The 22068-nt window shown below is 35.4% G+C and overlaps 1 protein-coding gene across 10 annotated transcripts in view; it reads left to right on the top strand.

The window, feature by feature from the left end:
* Kansl1 (KAT8 regulatory NSL complex subunit 1) overlaps positions 1-22068 on the top strand; it is a 193887-nt gene that overhangs the window by 133508 nt on the left and 38311 nt on the right. For 7 of the 10 annotated variants that reach the window (XM_048786350.1, XM_048786384.1, XM_048786369.1 and 4 more), the window contains 2 exons: positions 7861-7962; positions 21871-21986. In XM_048786350.1, coding sequence (XP_048642307.1) covers positions 7861-7962; positions 21871-21986 — 218 coding nt within the window. The remainder of the gene's footprint in view (positions 1-7860; positions 7963-21870; positions 21987-22068) is intronic. The other 3 variants (XM_048786379.1, XM_048786374.1, XM_048786385.1) reach the window with 1 other exon arrangement.

Genomic DNA, 22068 nt, shown 5'->3' with positions numbered 1-22068 from the left:
TTCTAGAGATTCTAGGGGTGGTGATTATTTTGCTTTTCTTACTTCATCTTCACAAAAAGAAATTTTAAAGCCTGATTTATACAGAGTGAACTGGAATGGTGACTAAGAATAGCCAGGAGATGACTGGATATTACCTATCCTGAGGGGAAAAAAAAACAGTCTTTCTGTGTCAGGGACGCCTCTTCAGTGTCTGTTTCTAAGTTATTTTAACCAGTAGTTAGGTGGGAGTTTCTATATATGAAAACTAGAGTCTCTTGGTTAGTACAACAGTCATATTTGTTGCTTCATCTGTTTTATATACATTCATACATAGATATGTGCTTTTATATATGTGTATATGTTTTGTTATATTAGTTTTGCATTATAAAACTACCATAGTGCTAGGCCCATTGATGCAGACCTGTAATCCCTGCTACTCAGGAGGCTAAGACCAGTGGTTTGCAAATTTGAAGCCAGCCTGAGAACTAAGTGAGACCCTGTCTCAAAATAAAAAAGAGCCCTGGGGATATAGCTCAGTGAAAGAGCACTTGACTAACCTGTGTATCAATTCAATTAATAGGATAAACTTGGAAATTACATAGAAGTATGGGGGATCATTCCCTAATAAACTCAACTTGGTACAAAATATTTGTTTTAAATTTTTATTAGTTATTGATGGACCTTTATTCATTAATTTGTTCATATGTGGTGCTGAGAATCGAACCCAGTGGTCCATACATGCTAGGCAAGCATGCTACCACTGAGCCACAACCCCAGCCAAAAACATTTTTTTACATATATTTTCTTCCATCATTTTTCTCAGTGTCACATAACTACTTTGTTTAAAGAATTTTATTACAGTGTATCCTGAATATTTACTATCACTTTTTGGAAAATTTTGTTGTTATTAACTATGTTCTTCTAACTTTTCTTGTTGATTATTTAAATTATGTTTTTTTTTTTTTTTTAATTATAAGGCATGCCATGATAAACATCTTTACTTCAGTCAAAGACATAAAAACTTTTATGTTTTTGCTGCACGCTGTAGAGAAAAGTGTCTTGGCAGTCCCTTTCAGTTTACAGATTTGGTAACTACGTATGAAAAGATAATCTCACTTTTGGCTCTTGCTTTATTCTTTGTCTCATCACTTAGTAGTAATGTCAGAGCAATTTGGGGAAACTTTAAAAACCTGAAGATATTTCTCAATATATGGAAAATATTCTAGAACTTTATGTATATACTGATAACTCAGGAGTCTTGATATTCAGGGCATAATATATTAAAGAAACACCAGATTTACTAATATTTCATTTTAATTCTGACTTTTGTTACCAGTTATATAATCTTGGTCATATAAAGTCACTTATCATTTATGAGCCTCAGTTTCTTGGTCTATAAAATATGTCATTCTAGATAATCTTTTATAAAACATTTTTTCTGCAGTTTAAATACAGTATCAATTACAAACTTCTGACAATAAAATTAGAATGAGAATCCCAGTAATATGTCAAAAAAAAAAAAAAACCCTCAAAACTTTTCAGATCATTCTATCATTTAAATGTTAGTGATTTAACGATTTGTTCATATCATTAAGTCATTTGTTTTTTCATCTAGATCTGTTAAGTTTCCTAAGCTGCCATACAAAGTATCACAAACTGGGTGACTTAAAACAACAGAAATTTATTCTCTCTTAGTTCTTGGGGTCAGAAGTCTAAAGCCAGGGTGTTTTCAGGGTCATGCTCCTTCTGAAGGTTCTGAGGAAGAATCTTGCTTCTTCCAAAGTTCTGGTGGTGGCTGGCAATCCTTGATGTGCTTTGGAGGAGGCTGTGTCACTCTAGTTGTTTGTTGCCTTTGCCTCCACGTGAGCATTGTTTCTTTGAATATCTGTGTCCAAATTTCCTTGTTAAAAATGCACCAGTTGGGGGCTGAGGCTGTAGCTCAGTGGTAAAGCGCTCCTCTCACATGCGTGAGGCACTGAGTTCAATCCTCAGCACCACATAAAACAATAAATAAATATACTGCGTTCATCTACAACAAAAAATATACATAAAAATATTTTTTTAAAAAATGCACCAGTTGCAGTGTGTTTAGGGCCACTGTAAAGGGCTCATCATAACTTGATTACATCCACAAAGACCCTGCTTCCAAATAATATCACATTGTTAGTTCTTAGCGGACATAAATTTTGAGGGAATACTTCAACCCAGCCTAATAAATAAGCAGTGGAATTTCCTCAGTGATATATTACCATGCATTTGGATTTTACCTAGACTATTCTATTATTTTACTAATAGAAACCTTTGAGCACCTGTACTGTGTGCCAAAAACTATGCTATAGGCATTGTACTGTTATCCACAGTTTTAAAGATAAACAAATGAAGGTTTAGAGGTTACGTAATTTCTGCATGGTCCAAAGTGTATCATCCAACTGAATCCAAAACCAAGGTTTGAGTATCTGGTCTCCAGAGTTTTGCTCAAGTTGGTGGTCACTTTTAAGTGCTTTGTTACTTTTCGGGTTATTGAAATCCAAGGGATTTTTTCTCTGTGCATTAGTAGAGTGGATAGTGTTCCCATTCTGCTTCTAGGTTTACGTCATTTGCCTATGTTGTTCATGAGACAATTCTGGATTTGATAATCAGATGTTCAGTTATAACCTTGTCTTATGGATGGAAGATTGGAGAGATGGTGGGGCTTTTACTTTTTAAGGCTTTACTGTATTAATTTTCTTAAACTGAAGATATTTGGGGGAAGTATTTGTGAACCACTGCTAGGTGATTCTAATTTCCACACATCATGTTCTTTGCTATCAGAAGTTAATATCAAAAGATAATACCTAGCTGGCCATGGTGGCACATAACTGTAATCCCAGTGGCTCAGGAGGCTAAGAGAAGAGGATCACAAGTTTCAGAGCAGCCTCAGCAACTTAGCGAGACCCTACCTCAAAATAAAAGGACTGAGGATGTGGTTCAGTGGTTAAATGCTCCCAGGTTAAATCCCTGTTCAAAAAAAAAAAAAAAATCTTCCATGACAGAGAAAGGAAAATAATGTGTGTATGTATTGAATAAGTTCATCTTTCCAATATTCTTCTGCATCTACATCTAATGCATTAAAATTTAGCTTTATTATTTTTCATCTCTTCTTCTGACTGATCTGAGAAATTCCTTAGCAGTTGCTAAGGACGGAAATGTTATTGAGGATAAGAGGTGGAAAAGCATTGAAAACACCAGATAGAAAAATGCTGATTAGCAGGAGCTTATCCTTTGTCTTCAAATTTTTATATATATATATATATATATATATATATATGTATTTATTCATTTATTTTCGTTGCAGGTGGGCAAATAGCTTTATTTCATTTTTATGCAGTGCTAAGGTTTGAACCCAGTGCCTCTCATGTGCTAGGCAAGTGCTCTACCTCCAAGCCCCAGCCCCAGCCCCTGTCTGTAAATTTTATAGAGTTAAGGTTCCCATCTTAACCAAGTTATAGCTGTGTCTTCTTCAGGTAGCTCAAGGACGTTCTTAAGAAACTCATCTGCAGTTACTGTTTTGTTTGTTTTAAAGAGTGTGTCTGCAGTTGTGACCTTACCAATTCCATTGGTCCTTGTATAAAGCGGAAGCTTACCTTGTGAGAGTTCTGTAGGGCTGGGCAGGCCACATGATCCTGTTTCTGGCTCAAAGGGCTGGAGTGAAGAATAGAGTGACACTCTTGGCCTTTAATTTTGTCCTTTATCAGTTGCTATCTCTTTCAGAGTACATTAACCCTAAGGCTTTTGGCGCTCAAACTGATGGCCATAGCCATTTCTCAATGACCCAGTTGAAACACAGAATGCTATGGAATTCCATTTTTGGGTTGACTTGACAGGATAGAGTGGAAGAGTTTTCTTAGCTGATAATAATCTTTCTTTTCATGGCTGTTAAACATGAATAAACTTTTTCCCAAATAATTTAATGGTGGAATATAACTACTTGCATACAAAAAAGGACATAAAATATTAACTGTACAGTTTAATGATATATTTGAATATTTTAGGGAATTTCAAGTAATCATGTAAATCTCCTTAAAGCCTCACTTCCATCAGCCTCGTTAGCTAGGTTCTACCTCTTTTCTCTTTTAGGTCACCTTCTCTAAACTTCTATTATAGTGCTGCTATAGTAATGCTTTGCCTACTTGTTTATCCAAGGCTAGATAAAGTAAGTTCCTTATGGTAGAATCTGTTTTTTAATTTTCTTGAAAGAGGCTAGAAACCTTGTCAGGTTCTCTGACTTCCTTTCCAACCTACAACCCTATTTGCATATATGGTTGATTCTGTCTTCAAATATATATCCAGTGTCCAGCCATTTTGTTCCAAGTAACTGTTTTTTCTGCTTTTGTTTGTCCTCCACTGTCTGTGTTAGCACAGTAGTTAGATTGATCATTTACAACTCAATCATTCTTCAAATCATCAAGTTTACCCCCATCTTAGCTTTTGCATTGACTTTTCTCTAGATACCTGTAAAGTTTGTTTTCATGTTTTTGTCAAATATTTAGTCAAATATCACCTTCCTGGTGTGGTTTACTCTCCTGCCTAATAGGAAATAGTATTCACTTCCACTTCTTAACCTTCTCTAGGTCCTTCTCTTTTCCCTTTGACACCATTCATATTGTTTGTTCTTACCCCAGTATTAGAATAATGTAAGGAATTTGAGGGATGGGTTAGGAGAGATTGAGGGGAGAGGTCTCATTCTCTTCTGCATCCCCAGCACCTAAAAAATGTTTATGAATGGAACAGTGGTTAACTTAAATAAATATAAGAAAATGTGGACAAATCATATATGTCAAACTTAGAAAACTTGTGCACAGCAAAGGAAACAACAGTGAAGAGACAACCTATAGTATGTGGAGAAAATATTGGCAAACTGTTCATTTAACAGGAGAGCAATATCCAGAGTATATAAGGGATTCAAGCAACGGCCCCATCCCAGGAAAAAAAAATCCAGTTAAGAAATGGACAAAATGGATAGGCATTTCTCAAAAGAACATAAACAAAAGGCCAACAACTTGTATCATCACAATACAGAATGACTCTTATGAAAAAGACAAAAACTTGCTGGGGGCAGTGGTGCATGCCTGTGACCCCAGTGGCTCAGGAGTCCGAGGCAGGAGGATCATAAGTTTAGAGCCAGCTTCAGCTATTTAGCCAGGCCCTAAGCAACTTAGTGAGACCCTTTCCTGAAATAAAAAGGAGTGGGAATTGTTGCTCAGTTAAGTACCCCCAGGTTCAATCACTGGTACCCTATCAAAATAAAACAAAAATAATAATACTGGCAAGAATACAGAGATAGGGGAACTCTAATACACTGGTGGGAATGTAAATTGATACAGGTTTTATGGAAAACAGTATGGAGGTTCCTCTGAAAACTAAAAGTTAGAACTGCCATATGACCTGGTAATCCCACTTTTCCCTCCCCTATATTTTATTTTCCCAACCTCTGTAAATTTGAGGGGACAGCAATATTACTGAAGTTGTGGCCCATAATATTGTATTACTCATACATCCTGCACTCTACTGGGGATTGAACCCATGAGTGCTGTATCATTGAGCTACACTCTCAGCCCCCTTTTAATTTTATTTGAGACAGGTTTCCCTAAGTTCTCTGAGCTGGCCTTAAACCTGTCTAAGATAAATATTTCATCTTTTTACATCTCTTCTTTCAAAAAATTTTTGAATTAAAAAAGATCCCAGAGGATGCCAGGGATATATATATAGCTCAGTTGGTAGAGTGCTTGCCTTGCATGCACAAGGCCCTGGGTTCAATCCCCAGCACCACCCCAAAAAAAAAAAAAAAAAGATCCTAGGGATGGATCAGTCTGGTTCAGTCACTCATAAGAACCTACATTTCAGTGTCCTAGTGAACTCAAACTAGTATAGTCAAAATTTTTAGGACTTTTAAAAAAGGAAGTCTATATTTTAGGCTCTTCTCTGATGTATTCTGTTGGAGAACCATGACTGATCAGATCTAAAAGTCTAGTATGTATTTTTGCACATTACTGCGGATCGAATGAATCTGGCACATGCTAGGCAAATGCTCTACCACTGAGCTACATCACCATCCCTTTTTAAATTTTATTTTGAGGCAGGTTCTTGCTAAGTTGCTATGCTGACCTTGAACTTAAAATCCTATTTGAGACCTCCCAAATGCATGGGATTACAGGAATGTGCCACCCCACCTTGCTGGAAAGAGATTTCATGTGGAATATTTAATCCTATCCTGAGATAATAAATAGATTTGATGATGGACCTGCCATATGTGTTTGATATATTCCCCAGCTGATTCTAATAAGAGCTGCTTTTTTTTTTTTTTTCCTTTTGGTGGGGCACTGGGGATTGAACTAGGGTTGCTTAACCACTGAGCCACATCCCCAGCCCTTCTTTATTTTGAGATAGGATGTGCTAAGTTGTTTAGGGCCTCACTAAATTGCTGAGGCAGGCTTTGAACTCCCTATCTGCCTGCTTCAGCCTCCTGAGCTGCTGGGATTACAAGTGTGTGCCACCATGCCCATCTTTAATTAAAGAGCTTCTTAATCTGGTTTGATCTGTTCATTATTACTTGGGATGAATGTAAGATCTGAATTTGAAATTGTCAAGCGGGAACTTAATCTGAAGTATTATATATGCTGGGTGCCAGTGGGGCATTAAAAAAAAAAGTTTTTGATTTCTGATTGCAGGGACTCTTCCATTTTTGTTTCACTCCATTATTCTGCAATACAGTTGTTTGAGCTCATAGTTGACAGTAGTAGTACATTTAATGTGGTAATCCTTTAGCCACATTTGTGATCAAGTTAACTAGAAACACTGCATTGCTTATGTGGATCCAGTCCAGTCCAGTTGGTAATATATATAAAATACTAAAAAATGCCAGGCTCTGAATAAAAGGTAAACTGACATGTCAAGTAAATCAGAACATTGAGGTGGAATAGTGAGGAAGCCTTTGCTGCCTTGCTGAATACCCTGCTACTACTAGGCTTTTTGTTCATCCATTAAGAAGCAAATTTTCAGGGACTGGGGATGTGGCTCAAGCGGTAGCGCGCTCGCCTGGCATGCGTGCGGCCCGGGTTCAATCCTCAGCACCACATACAAACAAAGATGTTGTGTCCGCCAAATACTAAAAAAAATATATTAAAATTCTCTCTCTCTCTCTCCCCCTCTGTCTTTAAAAAAAAAAAAAAAGCAAATTTTCAGTTCAGCAAGTATTTCAATAAAATTGATACAGGTGCATTAAAGTAGATTGGAAATCTATATAGAGCTTATTTTTTTTTTTATCAAAACTTTGGAAACATATTTCAAAGTTACCATTAGTAGCATATTCTTTGCTTTATTGATCAGTTGTTTTTTTTACAGTGCTAGGGATTAAACCCAGGGGCACTTTACTACTGAGCCACATCCATAATACTTGTATTTACTTTTCAGGCAGAGTCTCACTAAGTTGTGAAAGCTAGCCTTGAATTTGCCCATCCTCCTGCTTCAGCCTCCCTGTTACTGGGAATATGGGCATGTACCACCATGCCTGTCTCAAAGTTCTTTAGGTATTCCATAAATGATACAATGGGACATAATGCTCTTTTGGAGCAAGGCAATTTACATACCTGTAATCCCAGTGGCTTCAGAGGCTGAGACAGAAGAATCACAAATTATGAGACCCTGTATCAGATTAAAAATAAAAGACCTGGGGCTATAGCTTATTGCAGAGTGCTCTGCTAATGTAGTTTGTTTCTGAACAATAGAATAAGAGAAAAGGCTTTTGGTAAATCAGTCTTCTGCTTCTACCCTTTTGAGATTAGCTCCTAAATTTGTCATTTATTTCAGTCACTTAGTGTTGTTTATCTCCTCTCTGTCCCACAGGGGTTGATAGTTCTTGGGGAGGCACCTCCACCAGAACATACAGCAGACTTACTGCTTCCACTTAGTTCTGAGGTGAAGACAGATCATGGGACTGATAAATTGGTAAGTATAAAATAAAGGAAAGGGGAAACGAGTGAGAATTGAGGGTATAACTTCAGCACACAGTTTATTCTCTATAAATAGAAAGTTCCCATTGGCTAAAAGAAGGAAACTATCCCCTTTTATCACTTTGGGCATTTTGAGATCTGAATTCCTAAATCGGGCAACATAGGAACCCTCTTGCTGTGTAGCTGACCTTAGAATTTAAAGGTGTTTCCTATCCCTCAAGAAACCACAGCCAGAGCAAATATGAAATTTTGGAATGTTGTTTGGAATCTGTAGACCTGACTATACCCTGACCCTTTGAGAGGTAAAATAAAACTTTTTTGGCTTACTATAATATATATAACCTTTTCATTAAAAGGTTGGACTAGAGGTTAAACTCTGAAAAATGTTGAAAATACTGTCTATGGGTGATTCTTATTTTATAATGAGGATAAAACTATCTTCCATAATCTTCCATATCCTTAGACCCTAGATCAAATCTCCCTCTTCTATTCTTTCCCTTTCCCTAACATAATTTCTTTCTTTCTGAATTCTAGGAGTGCTCATTTATTTATTATACTTTTTAAGTTTCCCTAAAAGCTAGCTGGCTTTTATGAATATTAGCATTTCTTCATGTCAGCTCAACAACTGAGTTTGCAATTCCAGTAATTATTCATTTTGATTATGCTTCCTGGTAGTAAGCAGTATTAACTCTTTAAATCGGGGGTTACTCATTAAAGCATGTTACCTTTTATATTTATCATTGTTAACAGGAACTCATATAAAATATAATGAAAATTAACTTTCTTCTGAGAAAGATCATAGAGATGTTTGGGTTTTGAAAAGGTCTTTTACTCAGTTTTGAATGCCAGCTGCTGTTGCTATGGATAAATATAACAACATTAAGAGATCAAGAGTTCTTAACTGGAGGGTAGTTTTGAATAAAGAACAGAGTGCCAAATTACGCCACTGTTCGGATCTGTAATGTGAGTTAATTATATGCTATCAATAGAATTTTTTAAGTGACTTATGAAACTTTAATTATTCCAGTCAAGGGAAATATTGCTCATGAGAGAAGAATCATGGGTAAATTGAGAGGTCAGCTGATGATAATAAAGAGGCAAAGAAAACTTGAGGCATATTTGATTGGGAATAAGTTCTTTATAAACATTTATATAAATGTATCATATGTCTTCAACAAAATGCAAATCAGTTTTTACAAGAAAATCTACAATAAACATCTAACTTAAATTATCTGGGCCCCTAATCAGTTATAAATAGTAGATAAAACAAAATGTGGGCTTGTTGAATAATGTTCCATTGTTAATACCGAAAGAACATATAGCCAGTCTTTTTTCCTTATTTCCAAACTGAATGATCATTTTTTGGCAGAATCAATACCTATATATGTGGGTCTTGAAGACAGTACAGATATTACTGAAATTTAAGTTGTTCTAAAGGGCCCCAGCCTGTGACATTTAGAGACTAAAGGTGAGCCTCTTTTGAGCCATGGAGCAAAGCAAGAAATTCTCCTTGAGATAGGAGATGGCTTTGTGTTGGGAGAAGAAAATAAGATCCAATGAGGAACTCCTATAAAGTTCCCTTTCCCCCTTCTGGGGATTTGCACAATCTTACCACTCAAGACAGTTGGAAAGGTAAGGCTTGTTGAAGAGAGACAGTGAAGGCCTATGGCTTTGTAGCTGCCAATGAAGTCTTCTGTGTTCAAATAAATAGCTGATGTGAAGTAAAGCTGTTTTTGTACAAAGAAGGTGAGCCCCTGGAAAGAAAAAAGCTGTTGAGAGTTGTTCTCCTGTGTTGAGAAGCATGCCCTTTATCTTTCCCTCCTCCCTCTTCATTCCCTTGAATAGCAAACCATTTTCACCCATGTAAGAAAAAGTAGTGAAGGACCAGAGAATAACTAACTTGAAACTTATTTAAGTGAAGAAAGTAGTTTAAAATTATTCAAGAAAGTCATCAAGATTTCAGACAAAAAGTATTTTCAGGAAGAAGTGAGGGCTTTTTGGTCCATGTATCACAGGGTTTCTAGCATTCCACCAGAGAGCCATAGTATCGTTGGCTTGTATATTGTTGGAGGCTGGAATTCAGAGCTGGCCAATAGGTAGAATTTAAGGGAGGGAGTAGCGAAGAGGGAGCTACATGGGATGGAGCAGGACTTAAGCCCACAATCTGTATATATCCCTTCAAATCTTGATCTGACCTTGAGCTGTCCATGTTCAGGTCAGATTTTTACATGGTCTAGTAGAAAGTAACAGTTGGAAGACTGAAAAGAGTTGAACAGAGATGGTTGTCGGTACTCACTGTGGGGAACGCAGAATTTGGAGTTTGGATCTCACATTGGACTTCGCATTGAAAGCATGGGGTGCTTACACTTTTGAGTTAAAAGAATGTTTCGCCAGACTAAGTAATTAACTATAGGATTAAGGAGAAAACCAAAATATTTAAGTAGGCTTCCGTATGTTTCTTTGAATGCAGAATTACCAGTTCCACAAAATCAAGATGACCACTTAGAAAAACCTTAGCATCCTTCAGGGAAAGTGAATTGAAACCAGAGTCTCTATAGTGACATATACAATAAAAATTATTATACCTAGGAATAACCAGTAAAAATGATCCTTAGTTATGAAGGAAAAAAGAGAAAATGGGACTGACAAAGTTTAAGAAGAATATCACTTTGTTTAAATGAAGAAAAGTCAATTTACAGATAGAGTAAAAAAATTCTTTGGAGACTAGTATACATGAGAACTACTTTGTAGTCAGATGTGACAATCAAAAGTGAAGACCGTCTTAAAAGTAGCCATAGGGAAAAGGTGAATTCCACACAATAAAGCATTGATCCTCAAGATAGATGAGGCCAAAAATAATGGAATTAGATAAATTGCTCAGAGAGGGAGGCTCAATCGCAGCATAAATAAAATGTTCAGATTTGCCGCGGTCTGGCTGGGCACAATCAGGAGTCACTTGTCAAAAGAAACTAACTTTATTTTTAGAACCACACACGCCAAACAAAACAGCCTCTCAGGAAAAATCCTCAGAGCCTCAACTGCCACCACCGGCTTTCCACAAGCCCCTCTCTCCCACACAAGCCTCTTTCCACCTCCCACAATCCTCCTGCTCTTGACGCCGATTGGCTGGGTCATGTGGGCGGAGCCAAAAAAGTCCCCCAATGAGCAGCTCCGTGGTCTGAAAGGGCAGGGAAACAGTCCAATGAGCATCACCGCAGAGGAGCCAATCAGCTAGATGTTGCTGGGGCCCCTGTGAGCCAATCATCAGCTGGCAGCTGGAAGTTTGCTGGGGCCCCTTCGGCTGTGGCTCTCAACACAGATTCCTTAAGAGATTACCAAAACTGCAGAAGTGCAGCCATCCCTTGGTATTCCCAGGGTATTGATACCATTATCACCCCCACATATGCCAAAATTGTGGCATGCCCAAATCCCTTCTGTAAAGTGGCATATAGTATTTCTACACATGTCCTCCTATATACTTCAATCTCGAGATATTAAGTAACCTCTAGATTATGTTTAACACCTGTTGAGAGTTCTCCAGTGTTAAGAAGCATGCCCTTCTTGTAATACAATGTAAAGAATTGTTAGATTGTACTGTTTAGATAATAATGACCAAAAGAAAGTCTGTATATATTCAGTATGGACATGTTTTTTTTTCCTGAATACTGTTTTATACTGACATACAGTGCACAGAGTTCTGATTTTGCCATTCTCAACCAACACTTTTGTTTTCTGTTTTTTGGTTGTAGTCATCCTAATGGTTATGAGATGGTATCTCAAAGAGTAAAAATACTGAACATATTTTCGTGTGGTTATTCCCCATTTATATGTCTTTTCTGGCAAAATGTCTGTTCAGATCCTTTTCTTATTTAAAAAAAAATTTTAAAGTTATTGATGGACCTTTGTTTTATGTATGTATGTGGTGCTGAGAATTGAACCCGATGCCTCACACATGCTAGGCAAGTAATGAACTACAGCCCTAGCCCCCATTTCTCATTTTTGAAGTGGTTTGTTTGTGAAATTCTTCATTGTTTCAAGAGTTCTACAAGTTTTGGATTTCATTCCCTATTCAGATGTGTGATTTGCAAATGTTTTCTCTCAATCTCTGGGTTGCCTTTTTACTCTGTGAATAGTGTTGTTGTTATTGTTTTTTGTTTTGATGCACAAAGTTTTTAAATTTTTCATGAAATTCAATTTGTCCTTTTTTTTTTTTTTTTAATCTTTGGTGTCATATCAAGAAATCATTGCCAGGTCTAGGGTTGTAGCTCTGTGGTAGCGTGCTTGCCTACCACGTATGAGGCCCTGCGTTTGGTCCTCAACACCACATAGAGATAAATAAATAATATAAAGGTATTATGTTTATCTACAACTAAAAAAAATAAAATAAAATTAATCATTGCCAAATTCAGAGTTTTAAAGGTTTTTTTTTTTTTTGTAGTTGTTCTGAGAGATTTATAGTTTTAGGTGTTAACTTTTAAGTCTTTGATCCATTTTTTAAATATTTTTTTAGTTGTAGAAGGACACAACATCTTTTTAGTTATTTTTATGTGGTGCTGAGGATCGAACCCGGTGCCTCACGTATGTGAGGTAAGTGCTCTACCACTGAGCCACAACCCCAGCCCCTTTTGATCCATTTTGAGTTAATTTTTACTCTTAATTTTAGAGAAGAATCACCTTCATTTTTGGATATCCAGTTTTCCCAACATCATATGGGCAGGTATGTGTCATCACATAAATTCAGTAGTGTCATCTAAGAAGCCATACGGTCCAGGGCTTTGCTTGCTAGATTTTTTTTTTATTACTGATTCAATCTCCTCACTAGTTTTAGCTTTATTCAGATATTCTATTTCTTTACGAGGTGGACTTGATAGATTTTATATTTCTAGGAATTTGTCCATTTCATCAATCTGTTGGTGTGTAATTGTTCATATAGTCTCATAATCTTTTTAGTTTCTGTAGAATCAGTAGTAATATCCCCATTTTTATTTATGACTTTTTAAAAATTTTATTTTAGTTGTAGATGGACACAGTACCTTTATTTTTAATTTATTTATTTTTATGTGGTGTTGAGGATTGAACCCAGGGCTTCACAACGTGAGGCAAGTGCTGTATCACTGAGTCACAATCCCAGCCCCTTATGACTTTTTTTTTTTCAGTCTTCTATTTTTCTTAGTCCTTCTAGATAAAGCCTTTATCAAATGGTCACCTTTAGGTTTCACGGTTTGTTTTTTCTCAGTCATCTTTATTATTTTCTTCTGCTGGCTTTGGATTGGGACTTATTTTTCTTATTTTCTATAAAGTTAAGATCTTGGGTTTTTGTTTAAATGTTTTTACATTTTTTAAAGTTGTTGATAGACCTTTATTTAATTTATGTTTATGTGGTGCTGAGAATCAAACCCAGTGCTTCACACATGTCAGGCAAGTGCACTACCACTGAGCCACAGCCCCAGTGCCAAGATCTTGTTTTTAATGTAAGTGTTCATAGCAGTAAATTTTCCTCATAACATTTAACACTTTAACTACTTCCCATAAGTTTTGGGATGTTATATAGTTTTGTAGGTTGGTTGGTTGGTTTCTCTTATGGTGCCAGGGATTGAACCCAGGGTCTTGTGCATGCAAGGTAAGCACTCTTACCAGCTGAGCTATACCCCCAGCCCTATAGGGTGTTATTGTTTTTTTGGGTGTGGGGTTGTTTTGTTTTGTTTTGGTAGTGCTTGAGATTGAGCCCAGGGTTTTGCCCAAGAAAGTGCTCCACGGGCCAGCGCGTTTGCGCATGCCTGTAATCTCAGCAGCTCAGGAGGCTGAGGCAGTAGGATCAGGAGTTCAAAAGCAGCCTCAGTATTGGCAAGGTGCTAAGCAACTCAGTGAGACCCTGTCTCTAAATAAAATACAAAAATAGGGCCAGGAAGTGTGTGTGTGGCATTAGGGATTGAACACATGAATGGTGTGACTCTACTTTGTGTACAATCAGAGAAATGAAAAATTGTGCTCCATTTGTGTACTATGAAATGCATTCTGCTGTCATATATAACAAATTAGAACAAATAAATAAATAAATTATAAAATATATATCTTAATCTTCTGTCATTAGTTTGTCAGACGTTGAATACGAAGAAAATAAATTCTCATTTTAATGAATTCTCAGGTTCGGGAATCTCTCTGTCTTTATATATGTGTGTATTATATATGTGTGTGTGTATACATACACTCATATGAAGTCTTATATTAAACCTTAAGTAAGTAAGAATACTGAATTTTATAAATTTTTTGTTCTGCAATAAAAATTTAAATATCAAAATCAGTTTTTTGCTTCAATTTTGTTTGGTTGAATATCTTACACAGAGGCAAGGAATCAACTTCACATATAGTATTTAATGAGATCTCTTTTAAGTGTAGAAATTGGGTGCTGCCTTCTCCATTTATAATAGTCTGCTTTTTCTTGGAGTATAGGTAGGGAATGAATTAGGTTTTTCTGAAAGCAATAAAAATTAGCATGATGGTGTTTGAAATAGCATGATGAGTGTGTATTATATTGATTCTTACCCGAAAATAGAAAACCTCTTTAAACCCTGACTCTCCTCATTTTCCTCTCAGAATTATGTAGAAATTTTGAGACTCATTCTTACTAGTGATAATATTTTTCAAATAAGTTCATTATTTTGTTTGCTTTATGATTTCCATATATATTTTTTATTGCTCCCCTCTTTAGCTCCAGACAGCATTGAGTAATGGAATTTTGTTTTGAATCTAGTAGCTCCTAGGTATTACATGGGGGTGATATCCAACTTATTTGAACTGGTACATTACTTCAGTGAGATATTCTTTCTCAGTTTTGTATGTTTGGGGTAGATAAATTAAATACCAAGTGAAATTTCTAAAATTTATTTCCTGTGGAATTCTATTGCTGTATATAATGTCTTCAGTTAACATTAATGCTATTAATGTGGTCCTTCTGCCTATACATTGCTCTGAAAGAATAAATATTAATGCATGGGGCTGGGCTTGTGGCTCAGTGGTAGAGCGCTTGTCTAGTATGCATGAGGCACTGGGTTCGATTCTCAACACCATATACAAATAAATAGAATTAAATGTCCAACAACTAAAAAATATTTTTTAAAAAAGAAATATTAATGTATTTGATTCTTTAGCTGCTTACCTTGATGTTCAGTGAATTATTTTTTATATATGTTCTCAGGGGTCTTTGTGTAGCTTTGTTCCTACTTCCTTAGGGTTGTTGATAGTAATTTAAGATGTAAAATATACTGTTAACAGTGTTTACCTATAATAAGTTTTGTAAAAGCTTGCTGTTGTTCTGGGTGTGATGATGGATGCCTGTAATTTACCAAGGAGGCTGAAACAGTGTCAACAATGTGGGGAATAACAGGCATGTGGAAGAGGGGAGTATAAGAATTTTTATTTTGTCTAATGGAGGTCAGAAAAGTGGTTTTATTGGGAAAGATGTACTTGAGTGTTGTGGACTTGCTGAAATATTGTATAGGGAATGCGTTCCAGCGGGGAGGGTAATGGGACCTGGCATTATCAGGGAACTGCAAATAACTTATGATGAAGTATTGGATGTTTTGACTAATTCATAATGGATTTTGTATTTATCTTAAAGTATGAACTTCATCCTATAACTGATAACAAAATGTAGACTGAAAATAGATTTATGTGTGAATGAAGTATACTTTGATATTTCTGGATCATTGTTTCCTTTCTTCTTTTCAATGAATTTTTTGATGGATATGGTGTCTCACTGTGATGCCCAGACTGGCATAGAACTCTGGCTTAAAGGCATCTTCCCTCCTCTGTCTCCTAAGTTGCTGGAACTATAGGTGCATGTTATCAGGCCCAACTTGATACTTGTAAATTGATTTTACACTTAGTAAGACATTTCAAAGTCATATACATGTCCACATACCCTTTACCTAGCTTCCTCTAAAGTTAACAATTTGCCATAATAACCATTGACAAAGACCAGGAATTAACACTGATATAAAACTAGACATTTTAATAGAATTTCACTAGTTTTTCTCACTAGTGTCTGTTTTGCTTATTCAGAATCTTATTTTGTATTTTGTATCTCATTTTGTATTTAATTGTAATGGAGTTTTGTTTTGTCTTTTTTTTTAAATTTTTTTTAGTTGTCAATTGATCTTTATTTACTTATACGTGGTGCTGAGAATTGAACACAGTGCCTCACACATTCGAGGCAAGTGTTCTACCAACTGAGCCACAACCCCAGCTCCAGTTGTCATCTCTTTTAATCTTTTTTTTTAATATTTTTTTTAGTTGTAGATGAACACACAATATCTATGTTTATGTGGTGCTGAGGATCGAACCCAGTACCTCACACAGGCAAGGCAAACGCTTTACCACAGAGCTACAGTCCCAGCCCTCTTTTAATCTTTTAAGTGTCCTCTCCAGTCCATAAGTTTCTCAGCTTTTGTCTTTCATGACTGGTCAGTTAATTTCGTAGCAACTCCAGTTAATTTTCCTCAAACTGGAGTTGCCTGGTATTTTCTCATTCTTAGATGTAATGCAATTTTGAGAGACTGTTACATAAGTGTTACTAAGCTCTTAGGAGAATTGTATCAGAGGTTTTATGGTGGTGTTGTGTCTTTGTACTGATGATGATACATTTTTTTACTTGGTTAATATAGTACCTGCTTATCTGTTTGTGCTGGTACTTGCTTGTAATTCCTGCAACTCAGGAAGCTGAGCAAGAGGATGGCTAAAACCAGCCTCAGAAACTTAGTGAAGCCCTGTCTCAATAAAAAATTAAAAAGGCTGGGGGTGTGGCCAGTGGTAAAGCACCTCCGGATTAATTCCAAGTACCTCCCCCCGCCGCCCCCCGCAAAAAAAAAAAAAAGAGCCTGCTAGATTATTGCTCCCCTGTAAAGTTAGTCATTCATTATGAAGGTAAGAATACTCTCTCTCAGGGAGTTGCTGTGCAAATACTGTCACCCACAATTTTATCATCTAACTAAATAGGATTTTTTCATACAGTGGTTTTTGCTATGTTATTTACTGAGTGGGGATTTTTCTGACTAGTTTTTTTTTTTTAACATTTATTAATTGTAATTCTGTTGGGAAGAATTGTTCTTTCTCCCCATTTATTCAGTTGTTTAGTTCAGAATGGATCCATGCATCTTAATGTTATTCTGTGGGTTATATTATTATATAATAATACTATTATTATTATTATTATTATTATTATTATTATTCAGTTTTTTTCCAGTTGTCTGTTATTGGCATTGGGAGCTCCATGTCATTGCTGCTGGAATTTCTCAACAGATAAAACTAGGAAATATGTGCATTTCCTATATCTTACACACACATTTACCTAACATCTGTGTATTAAAACCGTGAGTTCATAGCAATTCATCAGTCTCCTCGCCCGCTTACAATCACTGGTTCAGTTCCCGTTTCATAATTACCATCTCATACCTCTGTGAGAAATACGTTTAACTAGAGTATAATATTTGTGTACAATGGTAGCTCTGTCATACATAGTCAGAAAACACTGTTTCTGAGTTTAGTTCTTTGTACTTTGTACTGTTTCTAGTCCCATTCTCACAGAGAAAATAGTTGATTTGGGTTTTTGTTTTGTCTGTGTAACATTACTATAGTTCTTAGAGATACATAGAAAAGTATTCCTATTTTTTCTGTTTCCATTTTTCCTTTTTTACATCATATTCTCAGTAGGTAAACAATTTCATTGGTGTTTGGATTATCCATCTTGTATTTCTTATGCACAAATGAATAGAGACATGTATGTTTTCTTATGTTTCCCTCATTGGTAAATATTTCTTTTAAAGATTAGATTTGAAATTGAGTGATTTTCGGTTTTGTTTAGCACAGGCAATGCTTATTTAATATAAAATGTGATAATTATTTATAATAAAATATAATTATTATTTATCATTATTTGTTGTTAGTTTATATTTGTAAGATGAGCCTTGTACTTTTTTCTTACTCATCCTACTTTACAGAAGTAATGGGGAAAAGAACTGAACTTTAAGTGAGGACTGATGTTTTTTCTCAGAGAAAAGGATGCTAAAAGTGTAAAGCATTGTCATTTTTTAATAGTCCAAGATATATTCCTTGTACCATTGGTTCAGTAGGAAACACTTTCTTTTTCTTGAAGTTTTGCAGTCACCAGGATTGATGAGTGGTACATTGGCCTGACAAGGGTTTGGGGGCAGAGAGTAAAGAGATGGATGCTGAGAAGAAAATACTGGATCCACAGTATTAAATACTGACTAATTAAGACTTTTAAAGTAAATAGAGCTTTAGATAAATAAGTTGAATAATAAAGATCTATAAGACTGTGATTACAATTGCTGTTTGTTTAGATGCATGTTTTCAGCAATGTTAGTAAGTATAAATCTTAGGTTCAGATCATTGGACTTGTAACAGCATTGTGTTTGTTGAAATAAAACATAATAATTATATAACTTCTCCTTTATCATCAACTTACAGACATAGGAAAATGAGGCACATGGCCCCATTTTACATAAGGAGAAATTGAATCTAATAAGTAACTTGGTGGAAGTGAAATTTTCAGAACCATGCACTCCAAGTGTAGTACTGTTATCCAACAGAGTCACTAATTTATCTTAAGCCGGGCATAAAAATTCCTATCACTTAGTTAACATTTTTATTTTGATACTGTTTGTCAGAAAGGGAATAACTAACCAAAACCCAACTCTTAAATTTTCTAGCCGAATAAATGTGTTTAAAATAAAATGGTATTTCAAGCAGGTGTGATGTGATGTGAATTGAATAACAAAGTAAAACCTCATACACATATCTTAAAGGTAGAGTTTAATTTTATTGTGCATTTTTAAGTGTGAGCCTCTTTGTATTTACCCTTTTACTTTCTTTACCTTTTGGTAAAACAAATCTAGCGATTCTCAGGCCCCACAAAAGCACACCCTTCATAAAACCTTAATTTAGTTTTTCTTCAAAGGCTTTGTTACACTTAATTGTCTGGCTAACAGGGAGGAGTGATGAATCAGACAGATGCTAGCTTTATATGAGTAACAACTTTGAATGTCATTGCCGATTTAATCATTTTATGCCATACACCTGTCCTTTGAGTCAAGAAAAATGTTCAGTAACCCTCCTCTGACTCTTAAGATTATGCCAAAAGTAATCCCCTGTGCCCTTGCTTTGAAGAGAAGGGGGTTATTAAAAGCATTTTACCTACCACATTAGCTTTTCTGCTCTTCTTTTTGGCTGTGGGATGCAGAAACTCTTAGGGTACATCAGAACACACAAAATTCAGATAGAAGCTTTTTTATTGATAACCCCTGTTCTCTGCTCAGGGCAATCATAGATTCGTTCATCCTTTTTCAGTTTCCTGTTGGAGGGGTAGGTAAGATACCTGAGTCATGCTTTAATTTTCTGAAAACACTATAATGATGTGAACCATTACAGTAGTTACTGATAAAGCCTAAATTATTTGTGGATTTAACATTTCTTAAAAGTTTGTTAATATGTTCACACTTTTCAGACTTCAGGATAGGGAGTGTTCACTTTGTCTCATGTGAATGTATATAAAAGTTCTGAGTGAAATTACACATTTGTGAGTTTTTTAAATTTTTTTCTTAAATGGAACGCTGAGATTGGGGTTACTATTTTAAACCCTTTTGCATTTGAGAATGGGTGAACCTACTTGCTCAAATCCTGTGCATTTTTTAAAAATAGTTTTTTAGTTGTAGGTGGACAAAATACCTTTATTTTATTTATTTATATGTGATGCTGAGGATCAAACCCCATGCCTCACACGTGCTAGGCAAGTGCTGTACCCCTGAGCCACAACACCAGCCCAAATCCTGTGCTTTTGGGTTTTAGATTGATTACAGGATTTTCTTCTAAATATCCATTGCTTCCTTGTATGTCTGGGATTGGGATCTTGGTAAAGTTCCTCTTTGATGTTTATGGTTTTGATCTCTGTGAGCTTCTGTATTCTTAACATTTCTGCACTAAATCAGACCTCTGTCACAACTTAATGCTAAAAGCTATATTTTAAGTGAATTTAAAATTAACACCTATTCTTCATATTAGAGTATACCAGCAAAAATTTGATAGAGTATTTTTGTGTTGAAAGGAATCTTCTTCATATTTAGTATACCTGAAGTCACACAACCTGAATCTTTTTTTTTTTTTAGTCCTTTTTATTGTTGGTAGTTTTTTGTCATGTTGTAATGTTTGTTTATTCTTTATGAGGTTCCTCTTACTGTTTTGTTTTTAACATAAAAATATAACCTAATTATAAGGAAAACTTTCGGTTCTAACACTTTGTTCATTATGTGTATACATACATTTTAGTCACTAAAACTGTATTTAAAATATTTTGCATTTACTCCATTTCCTAAAACAATTTCTGTGAAGTTTTTTTTTTTTTTTCCTTTAAATACTCTCCTGGCATGAGAAGAAGAAATATCTTTTATGATTCTTTTTGACATTTTGATTTGGTACACTGCAATTTGTAATTATGCCTCAGATACTGAGCATTTAGGTTATTGATATTATTGCTGTGATGAACTTTATAAATACGATTCAATTATCTTATAGTTCTTGCTGTTTAATACCATGTTGCTTTCCAAGGAAAGTCAAAACAGTTTAAGGGTATGAATCTGTGTGCCGTTTTGATTTGGTTAAAGAATAGTAACATTTTATCCTGGAAGGTGTCCTTGCAGTTAAATCTCTATACTCCTTGCCAAACAAAACAAAACAAAACAAAATTTTTATAGCATTGATTAATATAATTAAGACATTTGTGATACCTTAGTAGATGTTCAGGGTATCTAACAAGGAAAACATTTCCCCAGTGTTCACTTATTGTAGTATACTTACATGACTAGTCTGTTTGTATACTTACCTTGAGCTGGCTTTTGGGGTTAATTTGTATTAAATCTTTTAAATTATCTTCCTAATCTGTGTACTTACTTTATACTTATCCAGGACTGCTTTCAGGACTGTAGATCCTTTGGTCTATTTTCTTGGAAGTGTGAATATCAGAAATAGTTCTGTGATACTTAGAAGAAGCAGGTGGGATTTCAACCTCAAAATACTGACCTTAAATTCAAGGGTAGCAATTATAGGAAGGAGAACCTCAGAACATCCCAAAGGCAGATCAAATGTAAGGGGATAAAGGCAACAATCTTTCTGAGATATTTCACCAACCCCAGAACCAGTGGATAGCTTGATAGCTTTATTGTCTTACAGGCTTTATTCCCTGTACTTGAAAGATGCCATGTGACTCACACTAATAACTGTTCCTGATTTGTTTTGAGTATTGAAATTAAAAACCTTTACATAATTCTTACACATCTATCTTATTTCATCTTATATTCTAAGCATATTTGATTTATATAGTCTGAAGTCAGTATCTGTCAATTAGATTCATTAGATATTTTGATTTTGTTTCCTGCAAAAGAATAATCTATATATACACACACACACACACACATACATATACACACAAAAAATGCAATTCTTGGAAATCAAGTTTCCACCATACACCATAAACAGATAATAACTACATTTAATTTTTTCTCTTAGTTGCCTTGATACTGGTATTACTCTATACTCTTTGACCCTTAGCATAAGGTTCATGTTACTGCGTAATTGTTTGGCTATAGTTCTCTTCCACAGATCATTTCCTTGTCAGTAGGCCTTTACTACTTTTAATCTGATAAATATTTATGTTCCTCATTCTTCTTTGTTTCAAAGCAAAAGCTAATTTCCCCTCAGTTATATGAGTTTTACTCAAATTTTCAAGTCGGTCATGAGAAATATTCGGTGCTTGCCATAAATGATATGGTGCTGCTTTTTAGATAGGGGTGTTATTGGGTTAATGTTAATGTGTATTTATTTTTTTCTTATTCAGATTGAATCTGTTTCTCAGCCACTGGAAAACCATGGTGCCCCTGTTGGTCCTATTTCAGAGTCATTATCTACCAAATCATGTGGAGCACTGAGACCTGTCAATGGAGTTATTAACACGTATGTTTTATGCCTTCTACTTCTTATACTTAGTAGGCTTGTAAAAGGTGAGTTTGTTATCTCTAGCCAATACTGATCCTGA

This window comes from Marmota marmota, unplaced genomic scaffold, assembly GCF_001458135.2.
Source record: "Marmota marmota marmota unplaced genomic scaffold, marMar, whole genome shotgun sequence".
Classification (NCBI taxonomy): domain Eukaryota; kingdom Metazoa; phylum Chordata; class Mammalia; order Rodentia; family Sciuridae; genus Marmota; species Marmota marmota.
This window is presented reverse-complemented; position numbering and strand designations above follow the sequence as displayed.